The sequence below is a fragment of the Rutidosis leptorrhynchoides genome, chromosome 6, assembly GCF_046630445.1.
Source record: "Rutidosis leptorrhynchoides isolate AG116_Rl617_1_P2 chromosome 6, CSIRO_AGI_Rlap_v1, whole genome shotgun sequence".
Lineage (NCBI taxonomy): Eukaryota > Viridiplantae > Streptophyta > Magnoliopsida > Asterales > Asteraceae > Rutidosis > Rutidosis leptorrhynchoides.
In genome coordinates, this window is record NC_092338.1 from 421,176,713 (window position 1) to 421,199,206 (window position 22,494).

At 33.6% G+C, this 22,494-nt stretch overlaps 2 protein-coding genes across 3 annotated transcripts; one reads left to right on the forward strand and one right to left on the reverse strand.

The window, feature by feature from the left end:
- The first annotated feature begins 634 nt into the window (after positions 1–634).
- LOC139852594 (uncharacterized) lies at positions 635–14,096 on the forward strand. 2 transcript variants are annotated; one of them, XM_071841900.1, is made up of 39 exons: positions 635–771; positions 4,119–4,195; positions 4,376–4,475; positions 4,596–4,703; positions 4,803–4,919; positions 5,041–5,191; positions 5,274–5,521; positions 6,109–6,297; positions 6,391–6,467; positions 6,553–6,670; positions 6,758–6,841; positions 6,965–7,060; positions 7,127–7,228; positions 7,346–7,414; positions 7,573–7,668; positions 7,756–7,863; positions 7,953–8,066; positions 8,176–8,259; positions 8,348–8,476; positions 8,680–8,878; positions 8,971–9,114; positions 9,188–9,231; positions 9,319–9,402; positions 9,506–9,574; positions 9,652–9,728; positions 9,811–9,880; positions 10,024–10,173; positions 10,263–10,328; positions 10,423–10,567; positions 11,453–11,517; positions 11,605–11,670; positions 11,880–11,973; positions 12,075–12,111; positions 12,556–12,613; positions 12,698–12,808; positions 12,956–13,023; positions 13,328–13,394; positions 13,546–13,614; positions 13,722–14,096. In XM_071841900.1, the coding sequence occupies exons 1-39, from the start codon at positions 727–729 to the stop codon at positions 13,809–13,811; spliced, it is 3,885 nt and encodes a 1,294-aa protein (XP_071698001.1). In that variant the 5' UTR covers positions 635–726; the 3' UTR covers positions 13,812–14,096. The 2 variants fall into 2 exon arrangements, 1 of the variants encoding a protein (XP_071698001.1); XR_011761127.1 differs by lacking the exons at positions 12,075–12,111; positions 12,556–12,613; positions 12,698–12,808; ... (2 more) ...; positions 13,546–13,614; positions 13,722–14,096 and having other exon boundaries at positions 10,439–10,567; positions 11,880–11,950.
- A 2,172-nt stretch (positions 14,097–16,268) lies between these two features.
- LOC139851343 (protein NLP5-like) lies at positions 16,269–22,208 on the reverse strand. The gene is made up of 6 exons (XM_071840361.1): positions 21,979–22,208; positions 20,696–20,800; positions 19,537–20,479; positions 18,880–18,927; positions 17,972–18,779; positions 16,269–17,520 (listed from the first exon to the last, which is right to left on the reverse strand). The coding sequence occupies exons 3-6, from the start codon at positions 20,404–20,406 to the stop codon at positions 16,679–16,681; spliced, it is 2,568 nt and encodes an 855-aa protein (XP_071696462.1). The 5' UTR covers positions 20,407–20,479; positions 20,696–20,800; positions 21,979–22,208; the 3' UTR covers positions 16,269–16,678.
- Positions 22,209–22,494: the final 286 nt, after the last annotated feature.

The following is a 22,494-nucleotide window of genomic DNA, read 5'->3' on the forward strand; positions in this document are numbered from 1 at the left end:
TAAACCTGTTCATCTAAAATCTAAAATCTAAAATCTAATGTAATAATAATAACATCACAACTATCATACATAAAAGAAGTACCATGATATTACCGTTAAACCCTTGTCTAACCTACCCCAACTAGTAGCTAATCAATAACCACGCTTAATTTATTCACTTGAAAAATACGTTCTACCATCATTCATTATTACAGAAAATGATATTAAACAATACAGTTAAGCTGTATACATTCACATTTACAGTATAATATATCCCAATGGAAGGCCCACAACTTACTGTTTGCAACTGTTGTTAACATAGTACGTACTGATATTAAGCTAAATTATAAATTTACTTGAAAAAAAACATCGTTTTGATAAGGTAAAACTTAAAAGATACAGTATTTCTTTCCATTTCTAAAATATTCTCAAGAAATTACGTAATTAATAAATATAAATATTACTATGTTTGTACAACGGGCGAATTATCCGAAAGTCAAGGGCAATTATGTAACTTCGCAATCCCATTAATGATCATTTTCTTTCAAATTGACAAGAATACCCTTAAAATTCAACTTAAGTCAGCAACTACTTACTTAAATGCAGTGCTATAAAATATCCTTTGAATTCGGTCATTCATTCTCTGTCTTTGTCTCTCCCTCCCAAACCCTCGACTCTCCGGTCACCGGAAATCTTTACCGCCTGTTCACGGCGGTTTAATACGGCGGAGTTAGTAGCTGCGTAATCATGACGCTATCTTTCCGGCTTTACACTACAGTTGCTTCTATTCAGGCATGTATTTCTTTTTCTTATATTTTATATTTATATGTATTTGTATATGTACAGAGTTCTTTATTTTTAAAAACAAAATTAATATCTCAAACATTAAATTAAATTGTAACGATCAACTGTGAATTTTAAGTGTTTATCTGATGTGATTTGGAAAAATTGTGTTTTTTTTACTGCTCTTTATATGTATATATATACATATATTTAGAAATTTAATGTAAGTATGTGCATGTGCGAGTGTCTTCTTTATTTTGATTTTTATTCATTCATTTGTCAATATCAATGCATGGTTGTCTCTTATTTCAGTTCATCCACTAATAGCATAATAAATTTTATGTTTTTATAAGTATGAATTTCTTGGTGAGTTATGAATGATGGGTCGTTGTCATAGCCATTTGCCTGTTTGTTTGTATTTTTTTTTTCAAGTAAGTTTTGATAAAAAAAAAAAAAAAAAAATTAAGAATAATAATTTTGAGGCACTCAATTTTTTTTTTTTTTTTTTCAAAAAATATGTAATGTATTTGTGAAATGTGATTCTTGATTACCTTTTTTTTTACCGCTCTTATAGTTTATTACTATTTGCTATAATTAATAACTTGAGTAAATTATATGGATAGTTTCTGTGCTTTACATCAAATTACACAAATGGTCCTTATCTCTTAGAAATAAATTATGTTGATCATCTCTGAAAAAGATAGAAGTGCACGTCGTTCATCCCTGCCTTTAACGTTCGTTAATATATATATTAAATCTAACTATCTAGCTATTTTCCATTACATGAAAGGTTAAAATCAATTTTTACTCCTTTAATTTCCACTAACACCAACTCCAATTCATTAATACCCTTTTCTAACATATGAAGTCCTATGAATTACACTTTTTGTTGCATTGTTCACTCGATTATCATTTCTATTAACATTTTGTTGTATGTCAACATATGTAGTATTTGCCGACATTGTAGTTGTTAGGACGTATTAGTGTGATTGAAAAAAGAACAAAACAAAAAAGGGTTCTGTTTTCGTTCGTTGGTAGCCAGAAGCATCAGAAGGTTTTAATGTTCTTTTTTGACTAGGCATGATGCGTTTTTTTGCGATTAACTGTTCCCACGTAATATAAAAGCAATTCAGGGGTTTCATATTTAAATGTTGTTGTCATCTAAAGTTCAACAAACTCAAGATAATATTTTATCTTGGAAAGCATAACAACTTCGTGGCTATCAGTCATTAACTTTTTGTAGAGTTTCAACTCTAAGAAAAGGATACTAGTGGTTTGAAGTTGATGTTTTCGTGGAGAATAAATGAGTAAAAATTGATTTTAACCTTTAATGTAATGAAAATAGTTAGATTTAACGGATATTTAACGAACGTTGAAGTAAGGGATGAATGGCGTGCACTTAAATCTTTTTAAGGGATGATCAACATAATTTCTTAGAGATAAGGACTATTTTTGTAATCTGTTGTAAAATACAGGGACTATCCATATAATTTACTTCAAAAATTAATATAATCAAAATCTAGTTTTTTACTTTAAAATACTCGTATAAGATAAAACTTACTCTGTATCCACTTTTTAAAAAAGTGACTTTAACATAAGAAGCTATAAGTACTTCACATATAGAGTTATAGACCCTCTTAAATTAGCTATAAAATAATTGATACGTTTAGAATGAGGTTATTTTATTGTCATTCTTTTTCTGGAAAAGGAGTGACTGAATTTATCATTTTTGTTTTTACGTTTTATTTATGACCTTTTTGCCTTTTAATTTACTCCATTTAACATTAGATGTTAGTAAATGTATGTATGTATATGTTAGTAAATGTCTTTCTTTTTGTTTTTTTTTTATCTATATACTTGGAGGAATTTATGTAGGTGGTTGATGCAATATTGACATGATTTATGGGAATTTGTTTAAACTGAAAAGGACAATAAATTATGATTATCATGTTAGTACATTTTTTTGGGGGAAGTTATTAAGTGTGCATATCAAATCAGCCAATTTATTCTTATCTTCTGCAACTCTTTTTATTTTCTTTTGTAATACAACATAATGTAATTTTAATTGTCTCATTCACTTGAAGTTGATTACGTTTATTTATTAATTATCCAAATCTGACGATGGACCTTTTGCTCATATTTCATGTGTAGAAAACAGTAGACTATTTTACAAGTTTCAAATGAAGTCAATGTTCTCATTGCTAAAAATATCATATGATGTTTGCAATAATAATGAACTACATTCCATTTTATACTTAAATTATACTCTGTAGATTTGTCTGGAATGCCATAAATATTATCAGAATGACTTTAATGCAAGAAGGAAATACTTGTTTATTGTTAAGATCCATTTTTGTTTATATTTGAGTTTGAACTAGTCCTTCTCTGCAGAATTGTCCTTTTTATAATCCAAATATAAGTTTTATATTTTTAGAATGAAAGTTTTGTGTTATGATTACAATTGCACAAGACTGTCTAAATAATAATGTAACCCGGTCCTACTTGGTTGAACATTGAAAGTGAAAAGCATTAAATGATAAACTAGCTAACCAAGTTTACAATTCTAGAAAAAAGGTTGGTATAGGTAAACTGATTGGATAAGGAACACCAATATGTCATTATACAATATATGAAATTATATTGTGCCTATACGGTTGGGTCAGTTTGGGTCAAAACGGTTTTGGGTTGAAATGGGTCATAGGTCATATTGGGAAAAATTTAAACGGGTCCAAACGGGTCAGGTTGGGTCGGTTTGGGTAACAGGTCGAAATGGGTAATGGGACAAATAGGTTCAAACGGGTCATATACTTTTACATTTAATTTTTTACATTTATTATATTGTGTTAGTTATTATTGTTTATTATTAATTATTAATATGTATATGTATATATGTATATGTATTATATATAAGAAAATATTAATATCAATATATATAATAATTGATATAACGATTAATGCTTTCATAAATGATTGACGGATGAAACTTGTTATGCTCGGCCCATTTGACCCATTCACAAGACCCATTAGACCTGTACTTATTTAACAAACTATAGGTATTGATACCCATTAGACCCATTCTTTTATATTTTGTGTAAGACTCAATAGGTTGGAGAAAAACTCATTGGACCTTTTTTAAAGTTTTGGTTTACATTGTCGGACCTATATTTTTCAATGACCCAATTGACCCGAAAGCTTGACCCATTTGACCCAAATTTGAGAGTATGGGTCTCAATTGCCAGGTATAATTGTGCCTAAGTGACCTTGTTGATTTCATTTGATCATTTAATCTCAGTTACTAAAGCTTAAAATATTAATCGTTTGAATAATCAACTTTACTGGTGGAAATATTGTTGCAGGTTTTATTGTTTATAGCTATAAGTTATGCAGCAAGGTCTGATACACGAATACTTTTGACTTCCAATGCAACATCAAGGTGATTGTTTTAGTAGATATCCTTCATTGAAAACTAGTTTAGCTAGTACGTAGGAAAGTTTGAATTTTTTTGGCATATTTGAATACCTAACTAATGTATTTTCGTTAGCAACTATGTCTTATTGTTGGTTGCCGCCTTTACAATTTACCGATGAGGCTAAATTATTTGCATCTGATATAGGGAAAAACACGGTGAAGATTATTGTGCAATGTATGATATATGTGGAGCACGTAGTGATGGGAAACTAGTCAACTGCCCTTTCGGTTCTCCATCTGTAAAGGTAGTTTTATAACCAAAATTACATTATTCCAGTGGCCCACAATAGGATCCAAAATAATAAGAAATGATAATAGAAGTAATCAACATTACAAACTAATTGACGTTTTCTTTTGTTTTTCAGCCAGATGACCTTTTATCAGCTAAGATACAGAGTTTGTGTCCAACCATTTCCGGAAACATTTGCTGTACGGAGTCTCAGTTCGATACATTGCGTTCACAAGTTCAACAGGTACAATGTTCTGCTTCATACCTAACTTACAAACCATATTATGCTAAAACCTTTTACAGATTATGTTTCTTAAATTCGTTATGTTTTTAATTCTCGCAGGCCATACCATTTTTAGTTGGATGTCCAGCATGCTTAAGGAACTTTTTAAATCTCTTTTGCGAGCTTTCGTGCTCTCCGCATCAGAGCCAATTTATTAATGTGACTTCTATTTCCAAGGTCAAAACTTTATATTCGGGACCCACGTTGTAGTCAACAAATAACCGCACAGCTATTTTGTAGCTCTTAACTCTTATTACAACGTGTCCACTGATTCTCCATATAATATAATTTCTTTCAGATAAAGAGTAATTCGACTGTGGGTGGGATCGATTACTTTATAACCGACACTTTTGGAAACGGTTTATTCGAATCTTGTAAGGACGTAAAGTTTGGTTCTCTAAATTCTCGGGCTATCGACTTTGTTGGTAACGGTGCTAAAAATTTCAGAGGTAAATCATCTATCGTTTTCTCCTCCTATGCACGGATGCATGCGACATTTTGCACAAAGCATATGATTGTTTTTTTTGGCAGAGTGGTTCGCTTTCATTGGTCGAAAAGCAGGCCTTCAGTTACCAGGTTCACCTTATGCAATAAACTTTCGGTCAGATGCTGATGTGTCAATAGGAATGAAGCCTATGAATGTCACTACGTATTCATGTGGTGACACGTCACTAGGCTGTTCTTGTGGTGATTGTCCTTCTGCTTCTGTTTGTTCCAGTTCTGCACCTCCCACAACTCACAAAACAGGCTCTTGCTCAGTGAGGATTGGCTCTCTTAAGGTGTGTTTAACACCAATTATTAGTCAATAGTTAAATATAAATTTGCGCTTTGTTTAAATAATGTTCTTATTCACAAAACGTTAGACATGGCAAAATGTGGATTGGGCGGGTTTCATAAGGAAAATGCTAGGGTCGCATTTTTTCTCGAAGAAGACAAATTTATGTGGACCAATGATGTGAAGAGAGATAATTTAGAGAGATAAGTTAGAGATATAAGAGGTACGTATTATGCATCAGTTTATAACAATAACAATATAAATAAATAAAGAGGTTATATGTTTAAAAAATCACAGTTTCATCTCAATCCTATGATTCACCTCACATGTTTCCTTTTAGACTATATTAATAATAATAATAATAATTTAATAATAATAATAATAATAATACTCATAATAATAATCAAAGTATAACCCACTACTAGTGATAAAGCATAAGCCAAAACTACCTAGTTGTAACGAAATGGGTCGACATTGCCACATCAACGTGAAAACAGAAGTAATTTAACTCTCTGATGTTCAAACTAAGATATCATGAAGGGCACAATCCTTCTGCTATTTGTTTAATGGTTCAGTTTTAAATCCTCGCAGGCAAAATGCATTGAAGTTTCACTTGCAATCATATATATTTTATTGGCCTCCGCGTTTCTTGGGTGGGGACTATTCCACAAAAGACGAGCACATAACCCAGACTTGAGAACTAAATCATCGATGAGCGTGACTAAAGGTCGTCTAGTACACCAAGTCCATGATAGGAAAAATGAAAATATTCCCATGCAGGTACACATTATTATATAATAATTAATTAATTCATTTTATATTATAATAACTTGCTTATAAATTTTCCATTCACAATGATTTTGTTCGATTTAGATGTTGGAGGATAACCCTCAAATCACAAGTGGGGTCCAGCTTTCACGTGTTCAAGGATACATGGCGAAGAAATTCGGGTCAAAGCTCATTAAATTAAATTAAATGCTAATTAGCTACACATTATTTAGAACCTCACATTTTGACCGTGACGTTAAATTTCAGGTTATACGGAACATGGGTCGCTAGAAATCCGGTTCTTGTCTTGTTCTCTTCACTGGCTTTCACTTTGATTCTTAGTTTAGGCTTAATCCGGTTTAAAGTAGAGACAAGGCCCGAGAAGGTATTAGCATTATTATTATTATTTTTTTCATATTCATTTTTGCAGACATAGTTCTACAAATTCATTTTTGAACTTGTGTTATTGTAGCTTTGGGTGGGCCATGGAAGTAGAGCTGCAGCAGAGAAACAATATTTTGATAGCCACCTGGCACCTTTCTATAGAATCGAGCAGGTGAGGAGGTATCTACATGCATATTATGCATGATGCAAAGTTTGATAATTTCGTATTCAAACCGTTTACGGCTTGTTGTATTGTTAAACATTGTTACTAACAACAGTCGATAATAATTTACAGCTCATATTGGCAACAAAACCTCATGCTGCGCATGAGAAACCACCATCTATTGTCACCGAGGAAAATATCAAGTTGCTTTTTGCAATTCAAGAGAAGGTAGTACTTTATTTTGGTAATACGAGCCTTTAGTTGCATAATTTATAAGCTGTATTGCTTCAATAGGTAGACGGAATTCGAGCGAATTATTCTGGGTCGATGGTTTCTTTGACAGACATTTGCTTGAAACCTCTCGACGAGGTTTGTGCCACACAAAGTGTTCTCCAGGTAACTCTTATTATTGATTGCCCGATTATTTACTATTTGCTTGTTTGGTTGATTAGTAGTTGATTGTATCTTGTTTGCCATATGTTTACGGTTTCTTTTTTACTTTTTATGTTGTAGTATTACAAAATGGACCCTAAAAATTATGATGACTTAGGGGGTGTTGACCATGCTGAATACTGCTTTCAGGTATGGATACTTGTGATATCTTCATGGTCAAAGTTTAAATGGTTAAAAAGATGTTTTTATTTGTAGTCACAAATGTTATTTTTTACCAGATTTAATGAATAGTTCTTTTCGCACTTCTTTTCGTATTTACTAATCTCTGACGATACTTATTTCCGTAGCACTACTCTTCTGATACGAATTGTATGAGTGCATTCAAAGGCCCACTAGAACCAAGCACAGCATTAGGAGGTTTCTCTGGAAACAATTACTCAGAGGTAATTTTTTGATATATATATTTTTTAATTTCAAATGTAAATGTTAATATGTTTTGTAGTGACCCTATAATGATGATTAAAAGACAGGCCTCTGCATTTCTTATAACTTACCCCGTGAACAATGTGATCAATAAGGAAAGCAATGAAACCAAAAGGGCAGTTGCCTGGGAGAAGGCCTTCATTAAGTTAGTTGAGGTTTGAATTTTCAAAACCTCATGTTAATTACCTACAAGTTTATTTTTTATAGGAAAAACAATTTGACATGTTTGAAACTAATGTATCAGGACGAGCTCTTACAAATGGTGGAATCCAAGAATCTGACATTATCCTATTCCTCTGAAAGTTCTATCGAAGAAGAATTGAAAAGGGAAAGTAGTGCAGATGTTATAACAATTTTGGTGAGAACATGTTTATGTTTTTGTTAGTTAAGACTCGAGGCTTAAGACCATTGATTTATTATTAAATTACTAATTTGTTCTTGAAATTACTCCGTGTAATTATTTTCAGATAAGTTACCTGGTGATGTTTGCTTACATATCACTGGCATTGGGTGACACTCCTCGCTTCACTTCTTTTTATATATCTTCCAAGGTAATCAATATTTTAGCAGGCCTCTTAATTATAAACATTATAATATTTACTGATTACATGTTTACTTATAATTCTTATTCTATTACAGGTATTGCTGGGGCTTTCTGGTGTACTACTTGTCATGCTCTCTGTTATTTCGTCAGTTGGTTTTTTCAGTGCAATTGGAGTAAAATCTACACTCATCATCATGGAAGTCATCCCTTTTCTTGTTTTGGCTGTAAGTTTCAGCTTGTTCTGTATTCTATATAATACAGGTGGCAATATGGGCGGGTTTGACCTGGAAATGTTTCATATACATTATTTTATTAAGTGAATACAACAGTCAATAATAAGTGTTTATATAGGAAGACCAACATAACCAATCTTTTTTTGAAGAACTATGATAATTTGATGATAGATGTCAATTATCGATTTTGACAGGTGGGGGTAGACAACATGTGTATTTTGGTACATGCAGTTAAAAGGCAGCAAGCGCAGTTGCCTTTAGAAGACCGAATTAGTAACGCACTTGCAGAAGTTGGACCATCGATAACTCTAGCCAGTCTATCTGAGTTTCTAGCATTTGCTGTTGGAAGCTTTATTCCAATGCCCGCATGCCGAGTATTTTCTATGTTTGCAGGTCAGACATCGATAAATTTTAGATAATTGTGAAATATAATACTTTATATAATGAAGTATAGAAATTTAGGCAGTATTTATGTTTTATTTCAGCACTGGCTATACTATTGGACTTCCTTCTGCAAGTTACTGCTTTTGTGGCTTTAATTGTTTTTGATTTTTTGAGAGCCGAGGACCAAAGGATTGATTGCTTTCCATGTATTAGACTTCCGAGCTCCCATGTTGATGCCGATCAAGGTTTGTGAAACAAGTATCTTTGTACTTTTTGTTTTGTACAACGTTTGACGTATCTGAAAGTTTGCTATTGTAGGTAATGATCAAAGGAAATCTGGATTACTTACTCGATATATGAAGGTAAGAACATAGTTAAGAAATCATTGGTGAAAATGTTACTTCTTTATGTGGTCGTATAATATTTGAGATTTATTATGCAATTTTCAGGAGGTTCATGCACCAGTACTCGGTATATGGTTGGTTAAATTGGTAGTTATTGTTGTGTTTGCTGCATTATCATTGGCCAGCATTGTAAGTTATTTGATTAAAGTAGTATTAAGCATTTTATCGTTTATCTAATATAAAAGTTTTCATCTCCTCAAATATCTTTTCTTGAATCTTGAATATTTACAAGGCATTATGTACGAGGATTCAACCTGGTTTAGAACAAAAAATAGTTTTGCCTCGAGACTCATATCTTCAGGTATATAAGCTTTGGATACTTTTAATGCTTGAGCATTTAATCATTTTTAAGTTCTTTAACTGTCGTTTCTCATGCAGGGTTATTTCAATAATGTATCGGAGTATCTCAGAATTGGTCCACCTCTATATTTTGTTGTCAAAAACTATAATTACAGGTAAACTAGTTTGCGTTTATTTATCTTAATGCATACTTCTAACTCAATTATTTGTTCACATAAAATTTTACCGTTTCCACAGTTCAGATTCGAGACAGACAAATCAACTGTGTTCCATCAACCACTGTGATTCAAACTCCCTTTTAAATGAGGTATGAGTTTGATTTATCTAAGGTTTATTTTATTATATTTCCGTATTTATTCAATATAACATGATTTAGATTATCCATTATGTAAGTTTTGGTGATGTAATAATGTTATTCATATGGAGAAAGTTGATATAATTTATGTGCAGATATCAAAAGCATCTTTGGAACCCAAATCAAGCTACATTGCTAAACCGGCCGCTTCGTGGCTTGATGATTTTCTCGTTTGGGTATCTCCCGAAGCTTTTGGGTGCTGTAGAAAGTTTACTAATGGATCCTTTTGTCCTCCTGATGATCAGGTTAATCATAAATTTCTTGAAACATTGCTCCGTTTAAAATATGTATATCAAGTGGAATTATAAGGTGATATATATTTTGTATCTTTCAGCCTCCTTGTTGTACTTCGAGTGATGGTACCTGTAGCGTAAATGGATTTTGCAAGGACTGCACAACGGTAACTACTACAATTTTGCTACACAGATTTGTATTATTCATTATGTTTAAAATTGAAGAGAATATCATGCTTACTGAAATTTGGACATCATTAGTGTTTCCGTCACTCAGATTTTCAAAATGATCGTCCGACCACAACGCAATTTACGGAGAAGCTTCCGTGGTTCCTTGCTGCTCTGCCTTCTTCTGATTGTGCAAAAGGTGGCCATGGGGCTTACACAAATAGTGTGGAACTTAACGGTTAGTCATGCCCAACAACGTTAATAGTATTTTATAACTGTTGGTTGTTGGTTCTACATGCCTGTTAGGTTGTATAATTTTCATTATATAGTTTGTGATTAAAGTTAGTATACCGCTTATAAAAATAATATATAACCTACCGGTCGAGTTGAACTGACCTGAAGATGCTCGTTTGTCCTGATTTCCATTTGTAAATAATTTAAGACAAAATTACGCGGTTAGAAACTGTGGTCTACCCAAATTTGCGCACCTAGTCCCCTGAACTTTTTTTTGCATAGATCGTCCCTCCGTTAAAAATCATTAAATTTCTCCGCTAAATTGTGTATATACGGTTAGAAAGTGCCTCCTCTACTTGTGTATTTCAGACAAAATTACGCGGTTAGTCCCTATGGTTTACCCAAATTTGCGCACCTAGTCCACTGTACTTTTTTTTTGCATAGATCTTCCCTCCGTTAAAAAATCATTAAATTTCTCCGCTAAATTGTGTATATACAGTTAGAAACTGCCTCCTATACTTGTGTATTTAAGACAAAATTACGCGGTTAGTCCCTGTGGTTTACCCAAATTTACGCACGTAGTCCCCTGAACTTTTTTTTGCATAGATCGTCCCTCTGTTAGAAATCAGTAAATTTTTCCGCTAAATTGTGTATATACGGTTAGAAATTGCCTCCTCTACTTGTGTATTTAAGACAAAATTATGCGGTTAGTCCCTGTGTTTTACCCAAATTTGCGCACCTAGTCCCCTGAACTTTTTTTTGCATAGATCGTCCCTCCGTTAAAATATCATTAAATTTCTCCGCTAAAGTGTGTATATACGGTTAGAAATTGCGTCCTCTACTTGTGTTGCATCTGTCTGAATGACCATACTGTTACGTTTCTCTACAGGCTTTGAGAATGGTGTTATTCAAGCATCCTCGTTTCGTACATATCACACACCCTTGAATAAACAGGTAGCAATAAACAAGGTTAAACCAGAACTGATTATTTTATTTCATCTTCTTAATGATCATAAATTGTTTTTGTTCCTTCTTTTTTAGGTCGATTTTGTTAACTCAATGAGAGCTGCACGAGAATTTAGCTCGAGAGTTTCCAAGTCCTTGCAGGTAATATGACAGTTATGCAGGAAATGCCTCATTATCAAATCAAATCTATGTTTAGTTTTACTCTATTCGACCCATATTAAAGAATAACCTGTTTCAATCAAAACTTTTTTGTTCCATCACACAACCGTGCTAATCTGTCTATCTTGACACTTCAAATTTTTTTTTTTTTTAACTTTGTTACCTTCTTGAATTGTTATCTCATATTGCAGATTGAGGTCTTTCCTTATTCTGTATTTTACATGTTTTTTGAGCAATATCTTGACATATGGAAGACAGCATTAATCAGTCTCGCAGTAGCTATTGGTTAGTCATTTTCACTTTTCATAAATATAAATAAATAAATGAATGGTTTTGTTTACTTTTCAAGTCCTCATAAACTAGTTTCCCAATATTTCGTTTGACAGGTGCTGTTTTTGTTGTCTGTTGGGTTATTACATGTAGGTATGTTCCATTCTCCTTCACTAGTATTGGCCTACTATATCTATCTTAACTAGTTTTAATATTTATATTTGTGATTTCGAACTTATGTAGTCATCATGACTCGAAGTCGCAATAATATGTTTCTAATGAGGATAACATAATCGACCAAGTATATGTGATTATCTAATAATTAATTTTGGATAATCAGTTTCATACTAGCTCTAACAAAACCGAAAAAAAATTCAAGTCAATTTAAAATTACTTTGACACTTATTCAGGGCATCATTTTTATTCCAAAAATCGTATTCACACTTAATTTGTTAAATAGGACAACCTAACACTCTATTCCAGCACCTGTTTTATTACACATGATTTTTATTATTCTGTAATACACCATCACTTTCGCTCTAAAATATGATTTCCTTCCTTACTAGGAAGCTAATTTCTTTATTTCTTTCGTTTCAGCATATGGAGCTCGGGTATAATTGTACTTGTACTCGTGATGATTCTTGTGGATCTCTTGGTATATTTCAATCTTGTTTTGTTTCTTTTCAATCCTTGAAGGTTTATAGTATTTTTAGATGATTATGGATTATATTATATGCAGGGAGTCATGGCTGTTTTGAACATCCAACTGAATGCTGTGTCGGTGGTTAACCTTGTGATGTCAGTGGGTATTTCTGTCGAGTTTTGCGTACATATAACACATGCTTTCTTGGTAAGTTTTCATACTCCTACCTCACATCATTTTAATTATTGACTTGTATTTTATAATACAGCTTTTTTTTTACATCAGTTTGGGATCACCCAGGGCACTTAACCACCCACGCGTTCATACAGGTTAATATGTACATTTTGTTTGCAGGTTAGCAGTGGAGACAGAGATCAGCGAACAAAGGAGGCTTTGGGTACAATGGGTGCATCAGTTTTCAGGTTTTTAATTTTTCCCTATATTTTTCTTCATTTCTTGTTTTATTGGATTCACGAAGCTAAGGAAAACAATATTATAATATCCATGTTACCGGTCATTGTATTGCATCGGCTCAAAAGAAAAAAAAAAGGGTAAACCGATCCTTTGACAGCCCCACACCGACCGGTCCCACGGCCAACATGTGAGGGGAAAATCGCGTAATCCATGCTTAAAGGGACATGGGGCAGGGATTGAACCCATGACCACAGCGGTATGTTGCATGTCCCTCAAAAGAAACCATACAAATCTAACATTTTCTTTTTGCAGTGGAATAACAATTACAAAGCTAGTAGGAGTAATTGTTCTTTGCTTCTCAAGGAGCGAAATATTTGTGGTATTACTCTACTCTTGATTATTACGTGTAGAGGTCAAAATTTTGACCCATTTACTTATGATGAACTAATGCGTTTGTTATAAATGGGGCCGAATAAAAAAATATTAGCTTCTTTATCTATTTCTTAATTTGTTCGATCAACTGCATGCAGGTTTATTACTTCCAAATGTACCTGGCCTTGGTTCTTCTCGGTTTCTTGCATGGACTAATTTTCTTACCAGTAAGTTATCACAGACACGTTATGAAAACTAATTGAGTCTTTGATTAATCTAGTCATCTTCAAATCAATTATGTAATGCAAATAACTTGCAAATGATATGTTTGCAGGTGGTATTAAGCATGTTTGGGCCGCCTTCTAGACGAGTCCTGGTTGAGAGGAAAGAAGATAATAAGTCTGCTGCGTCACCTACTTATTAACTTACGTTACACGAATGATTAAAGATACTTCTTTTTAGAGTTTTTTCTCCTGCCTACGGAAAATGAAAGAGTGGTAACACGTGTATATAGTGGTACATCAAGTTATAGACTACAGATGAACATATGCAGCAGATGTAACTTAACTTGTAACCCTTTATCTAATTATCTAGTTTACAACTCAGTTGATTCATGTTTGATGACCAAGGCCCAAACTCAGTTGATTCATGTTTGATGACCAAGGCCCAAATGTAATGCGATATCCGATTATCATTATTAAAGTTTACAATTCCTTCTTCATATAACATGCATTCTCACTATGGTACAGTCACACCATCCGTCACAGGGTTTTACAGGGGCTTCACTTAAAAACCGCTCTCATAAAGCTTTATGGGGCGTTAAAGGGGTTAAATGAATACAGTTTTTTGTTTAGACTATATGGAGATGTCGATTAATTTTACTTAGATGTATACAATTCAAATGGGTTGTGACTGTTTTCGAATTGAGACGGTCTATTTTTTTTTATTTTATTTTAACGGCGATATCGACATTGAATACTTTCATTTGTCACTCACAAACGCGTTAGGAGGAAACCCAATTTGCGACGATGTTGGCAGTACCATCGAAGGGTGAGAATAAAATCTGGGTTGATGTTGGTAGTACCATCAATTGTTGGAAACTTCATGCTTAGAGTGAGAATAAAATCTGGGTTGGCAGTACCCCAAGGTAGATCCTCATTTCACTCAAGTCAAGTTTCGGTGGTGAGGCGGTCTATTATTTATCAGATTGCTAGTGATCAACCTTTTTAGAAATATCAATTACTCCTTCCGTCTCAATTTAATAGGCCACATTTTCAATTTGAGATGCCCAATTTAAACCAATCAGGGAGTTTATTGTAGGGAGAAGATATTTATTGGTGAAGAATAAAGTTACTGGGATTTTTTTAAAACTGCGTCGTTTTTGTCCGGAGATTATTAAATGGAGACGGAGGGAGTATTATTTATGCCCGTGACCACTTTGACATCAACCAACCGCACATCATATGCTCATTCTGCTGTGATATAACTAACAACTGTGTCCATTAGTTTCTTGAATATAACACATCAAGATAAGAAGGCAATGATTGAATTTATGTTTATGTTATTTGTTAATGCAAACAAACAAAGTGTACTTTGCAACAAAAGGCCAAGACACCTTTTATTGCAATTGTTGTCCACTATTTCAATATTTTGTATTTTTCTTGATATAACAACTTTTATTGTAATTTATTTTATTGCCCAGCTTGGATGTACACGACAATAGAATGATCGGTGTAACGAGTTTGATTTGTCAGACTTGGTTTTTATTTTTCTTCCTTTATAGAAAACTTTCTAAATACGTAGATCGACTTTAAGCAAAGAAATTACTCACGTATGAAGTGTAGAGCATCACTGGAAAGTGCAATAATTTATTAATTTATTTTTTAATCTTTATTTATTTTTTATTTTTTTGCGAAAATATACATATATAAATAGGGGGATGATTCTCACACACACTTTTTTGATCCTCACACACCAATTGAGTATTATTAGAAGAGTAAAAGGTTAAAATAGGTGTGAGGATCAAAAAAGTGTGTGTGAGAATCATCCCCCATATAAATAGATCATAAAGATCAAGCAACATAATACAAGTTACATAGGAAAGTGTAATAATGAGATTAAGAACGAGTCAACATTTAACTCTCTGAAGTACGTGGTTAACCCTAATCGAGGTGAAGACATGGAGAGAGGGTGGTTGATGCAGATCATTTACCAGCAAATGTGTAAATAGTTTGACGGCCAGTGGTTTTCAGGTTTATGTGAATATAAGTAGAAAATCGAGAGTAGTAAGCCTTTTGAATGAAGGTCTATGGTTCGTATATATAGGAAAAACCTAACTTCCCGTAGATATTCACTTATGATTCCTTCCATAAATGAAATGTGTGATCCTTGCCTATAAATTAGAAAATATTCTGGGCTAGTTATAAGTTGGATTAAGACCATTTGTAATGCAGTGTGAAGGCCTCGAATGTGACACCATCAAGCCACATGCAAATATTGCACTTTACAGATTATGAACTATTCAGCGCTTAATCATTTCGACGTTAGTAGTGGGTTTACAGATTATGAACTATTCAGCGCTTAATCATTTCGACGTTAGTAGCGGGTGATAAATCAGAGTGTGACATATTGACATGGAGCCATCAGCCATGTACCGTGCATTATTCTACGAAGCTGGATAGCGTAAAGTTTGTTAGTTGATAACCAGCCATGCACATGATTAGTAATGGATAGACCCGATATAAGACATGAATTCGTTAGATCTTATCTCAAGTACGGAACAGATAATCACAACCAAAATCAAACAATACAATCTTCATATAACAGATCCAAAAACCAGTTTTCTCCATTTCTATTGTTTTTCAACATAGAGCTAACAACAATGTACAACTTCTTAGGCATATAATACAATTCACTACAACATCATAAATAAATGTACCTATTACATAATTTGTACAACATTTGACCGTAAAAAGTGATAAAAACATTTTACCAAACCTATGATCTTACACTAAATATAACTTTCATCAAGACCGTATTACACCAACTGCTATTCCCGATTGTATCGTACAGTACAACCTATCAATGCATAAACGCAGATATTCTGAATCACTGGTTTCATCGTCATACATATGCATCAAACTCGCACATTAGAATCAGCTGACAACTTCTTGGCATATAACCCGAATCTTCTTGGGTTTTACCAAAAAAACCCGTAATTATCCCTCAACCAGGCCCATTGGAGACGGCGGCCCCATCACAAAGACAAGTGACTGAACCAGGGTTGACATTTTATAAGAACACATTACTACCTAAACTACCACCTACTTGGTGAGGTTCCAAAAGAGCTAGTCTAATAGTCCCGCTCTTGCACGATCTATAAACATCGATACATTCCTCCAAATCAGCATCACACGTTAAAAGAACCCATTCGGAATCATCGTCAAAGTACTTAAGATGAAACTCATGGATATTGTTTATACTAAACCGCTTAGCAATTTCTTCAAGTAATTGACTGTATCCCCCATCTTTTTGCAAGCGAAAACGTATCTTTTCTTCACCATAAGTGACTTTAACTCTTTGAACATTTTCATCTCGAGCCTTTGGGGGAAGCGCTGAGGTTGTTGGAAACTCGGTTAGCAATTTATGGCTATGAGATCGTTGAAAGACCTTTTGTTCCGGTTCTTGATCCGTATCCCGATCTTTATCTCGACTATAGATTGACACATGAACTTCGGCGTCACTACGGGTTCTTTTCAAGACATTTTTTCGGATATCTGCACCCGTCGGCGTGTGCGGATGCGGGTACAGGTGGGTCCCACTTGAAGACGAGTGTCCGGAACTTGAAGTTTGACTGCATGACGGGGAAAGTGATTTGGTGACGCCCTCGAAGACATTTGAGTCGATCATTTGGAGCTTTAAAGGTGAAACCGAGCTCGTTTTTTGGTCGGGAGAAGCAAGGTTCGGGAAGTTTGTATAAAACGACTCGATCTGGAACGAACCCGGGGCCCCATGAACAGAATCCATCACAAGTTGGATCTTTTGTAATGAGTGACCAACTTTCTTGATCTTTCGAGAAGGCCATCGTTGTATCCCGTGTTGCCGGCATATTCTTTTCAAAGTTGTTGGACAAACTGCAATCACAAAAAACACACACTACATGTACTTAGAGGGTGTGAAAGATAGGCCATCGAATAGGGCCTGAAATTCCAAGAGAGCCTAAAATTTTTATAAAAAACCTCTATATGAACTCATTTTGCTATTAGTACAAGTGGAACAAAAAGAACTTGCAACAAATAAAAAGTTTTTTTCCTTGTTTTGACAGAAATTATACCTCTAATCAGAAGTCATTTTGATTCAGAGATCTCGGAAACAATATGATAACTTGTTTTCCTAATTATAATCATAAATTTTTAGTAGTATTCTTTGTATATGTATTGTAAAGACAATTAAACGTTTATAAGGGTCCAATTTTATATCTAGAACAGAGACGTATAAATCAATGAGACAGCCCTAAACACCTCATTATTCGAAAAACATTGACAATATAACATCAATCATTAAATACATTTAAAAAATGCTTACCACCGAGGTGTTTAGCAGCGTCTTTCAAGCTGCCAGCAAAATACTGTCTAAGCATCTCTAAAGTGATCGTTTTCTCCGTTTTTGAACCGCCACGTCGTCTCTCGGGTCGCTTAATACCATCGTTGAATGAATTGCCCAAATTACCCTCACCAGAACCAGAATCATTAACCTGTTTGTCAATCAAATCGACAGACTGTTCCGTAACAATTTCTTCAACTTTCAACACTTTTTCTACACTAGCCGAAACAGTCAAACCTTCTTCCAACAACTCTTTATCCGTTACAATCCTTAAATTTCGACCAACATTTTGTATGACAACCGATAACGAGTTGAGCAAACTCTTTTGCTTTTCTTGATCTTTACAATCAACCGGTAAAAAGAATTCCAAAACATAATCAATATTTCCCGTGTAAGTGTTTCTAAGTCGAATCGCAACAACCCCACACAAACCGAAAATCCGAGCATGATGCGATAATGGGTACTCGGTTTTCGTCTTCATTTTTACGTCGGGTAAGTAACATGGTTGGTTTGTTTTGAAAGCGGTTCCAACAGCACCTTGACCTTTTAACAAATGGTGCTCGGAACACGCTTCTTGAAATTCTTTAAAACGGGAATCATGCACGTAACAAGCATCATCCACAGTCGATATGCAGTCGATTAAGTTTGCGTCTGAATGCCGACATCCTCCTTTTCCTTGTTGAATACATGGGACCCACGTTTGAGCCAACGGTAAGCCATGAGTTTTGCAAGCAGATTTTAAAATCTCGAGAATTTCAGGAAGTGCGGCTTCATACAAACCATCGCTCACCTAACAATGTATTTATTCAATATCAATACCAATAAATAAAAGTTAGTAATAAAACTTGAATTAATTCGTTAGTTTAGTGTTGTAATCAACATTGTATTACCTTAAATTTCTGCGCGCTCGCCGATTCAGAACTCCTAAGGTCAACCGCCTGCCAAAAACAGAACACTTCAAGACATTTAATCATTTCTTAAATCTTAACAAGATTACGAATCATGCTTGAATTGTATAGGGGGCGTTTAAGATTTGCTTATTCAAGTGTTTATATGTTTATTGTATAATTGAACAGCAGAAAATCACTACCAAACACGGGATGTTTACTTTTTTTCTTTATTAAGTGCTATTTCTATTTGCCTCTATTTAGAAAGGGATGTATGATTCTATGTCTCCAAGAAACAGACCGATTTTCAGTTTAAGTGACAGATTAAGTGACAAAGGAACAACACTTTTACTTATTGAATTAAGAGCTGTACAAAAACAAATCATTAAGTGGAAAGTAAACCGGTATAGAATTATCTATCCGTTTAGTTCAGAAAGTTTTTTTCCGGGGGTTAAAAGATTAAGTTTAGATCAAAAACTTATATATCTAACAATAAGCAAATTGTTAATGTAAGCACTATCATAGACCTCATTATATATATACATAATGTAACCCGTATATTGGTTATCATAATCCTGACAGTCCTCATTATACCGGTAACAAAACAATTGCAACAGTAGGTTAATGTATTTTTAATGTCAAAATAGAAGACAATTATACCTCGAGAGCTTTGCAAACGCCTTCAATTTCGGGAGTATAATTAGTCTTTTGAGTAGTCATAACAACCTCAATAACACCAATACAACTTTGACTATCTTGATCAAAAATAGGGACTGCAACGCTCCCTCGAACATCAAACTGTTGAGCATGGCCCACTCTCGGGTACTCCTCAGTTTTAAAGAACCGAACATCAGGTGTCCATTCGGGTACCTTATCCATAAATACCCTTCCAGGTAATCCAACAATATGCTTAGAATCACCCTCGGCAGCAAAATGAAAACCCTTAGATATGTTTCTATAATTAGAAAGTTGAGGGCAATCTGGTCCAAGTGAGAAAAGTTTATCACTTGTACTCAACACTTTCTTTCCTTCTCTATTTTCAGGTAGCCATATTTGAATAAGCATGTTCTTGTGTAGTGTCGAATGTTTTATATTCTCGATCGCATGAATCAATCTGTCTCTCACACTGATTTTCATACTGGGTGGGATCCACCATGTTTGGTTCGTCTCTGAATTTTCAAGAAAGTTTCCTGATTGATTCTGAAATCCAACTGATTTACTATAATCGGTTTTTGACCCGTCTTCAGTTTGACTTTGACTGACGGAAATATTATTGACATTTGACGATTTTGCCCTTTCTTCTTGAACGTCTTCGGGGAGATGAGGTATGTTGTTCAGCCCCAAAGTTGGCCATGGAAACAAAGGGTCGAAAATTGGAATGTTATTGTTGATGTTATTTATGAATTCGGACCCGTCTGATGCTTGTAACCAACATCCATCTAATAAGAGTTCATCCATGTAATCGAAATCCATCATCGATTCGGCCGGATTACCGAACATGTTGTTCGGAGAAAACCCAATATCATCCATTGAGAACTAATCTTGTACAAAATCCCACAAACTTCTAATAATAACAAATTCTCTGTTCTAACACAAGCAATATCTGGCAATATTGCAAAAAAGGAAAGAAAATTAACAGTAAGTAACTAAACCAACAAAAACAATTCAATGCTGCAGAACTTTTCACCATATTTAGCCATCTTATTAGGAGAAAGCACATTATTATATTCAAAAACTGAATATTAACTTATAAAATTTATGAATATACATCTAAACTTTGGAACATTTCTGTAAATATCTTATAGAAGGTAGACCACACCTGCTAGCTTCTCATGGCTCCATCACTGGCTCTAATTTTGAACATGAAATCCCAGAAAAAATTATCCAAAAATCACAACTTTTTTGTTCATACCTCGATCTAGATCTGTCGAAAAAGAAAGAAGAAATAAATTAACTCTACTAGAATCAAATAGATTAACATTCAAATTCAATGAAATTAACTTCAAAAAAGTCATATCCAAACATGTTAAACACAAAGCCATTAAAAAGCTCAAAACTTTTTGTTCTCAAATTCACACAAACTTTATCTAAATATATGTCAAGATTGGGGAAAAAGAAAGATCCACAAATTTACTCAGATGAATCAAATGAATGACAAACCAAATACAAAGTAATTTAACACCAAGAAATCCATATCCAAGCAAGTTATACAGCAATAGTACTCATATTCCCACAACTTTGATCTAAAAATAAGAACTCTATTGTTCAAATCTCAAGCAAAATCTGGATTTTTTTATTTTTTGGAAGGGGGAAAGCACATCAATCAATAATAAAAATAACTATCTTGAATAACTAAGAAAACCCATTTTCAAAATACAATCTTGTTCCCAAATCCTACAACTAGTATCCAAAATCACTACCTTTTTTCATTTGCACATCCAATCTGTCAAATTGATGGAAAAGAAAGAAAAAAAGTATGAACACCCTACAAACTTTAATTAAACCATGTTTATTCATACCCAAAAAGTGGTAAAGATTGTATGTTTGGCAAATCAAAAGATTCTATCAACTGGAGTATTATGAATAGTAGTCAAAGTACACAAAAAGTTAGTTACAGAAACAAAAAAGGATCAATCAATGAACAGACCATAGTTCAACTGACCTATTTTTACTAGATTTTAAGATTCCAAATTAAAGGCAAGTCAGAAAACAAACAAATAAACTAACAAACAAATATAAATATTTCTTACAGATTTCCCAAGATTGTATCATATTCCAACTTGCAAACTCTACCACAAGTAGAATAAAATTTTTATTTTTAATAAAAAAATTGAACAATTAGTAGAAGAACAAGAAATTTTAATGAGATTCAGATTCTTGAATATTCCAAGTAATGGGTTCACAACATTTTTATCTGGGTAACAGTAAAATTACAAAAATACCCATTAAAGGTTTAAAAAAATGGGGGAATATATCAATTCAAGCAATCTTGTGTGGGGATGTTTCAGATACAGAAGCACATAGATCATAACTCCAAAAAGCTGTTTGATTTACAGTTTCTGGTCTAAATCAGACAGACCCACATAGAAATAATCTGAATACCTTGTTATAATCAACTTTTTTGGTTCATATTTCGACTAACTTTTTGAAAGAGAGGCTGTTCCTTTGTTGTTTTTTCAAGATTCTTGTTACAACCCCACCATAATACTCTCTAGGGAATCACGCAGGCTGGTCAACCTTTAATCCGGAGAGGGATATAGATACACGTATAGATATAGATACAGAGGTGGAGAGAGAAGATACTTTTATGGGTTTAAATAAACATAAATAAAGAAAGATTCAATTTTTAAGATGTGAGATGACGAAAGAAATATTTATATCCAAAGATAAAAATGGGTGATGTAAGATTCAAATAAATAATGGAGTTTTTGTTTGTGTATAAAATTTATAATATAATAATAAGTTGTAAGTAATTGATTAATAATTTAATAATAAAATATAGAAAGTAGGCAAGAAAATGAAGAATTTTGTGTTGGTGTGTGTGGATGCTGGATAGGTAAGCAATTTGGCAATTTGCAAAAGGGAAAAAGATAGCTTTTGAGGAGTCCCATAACCACG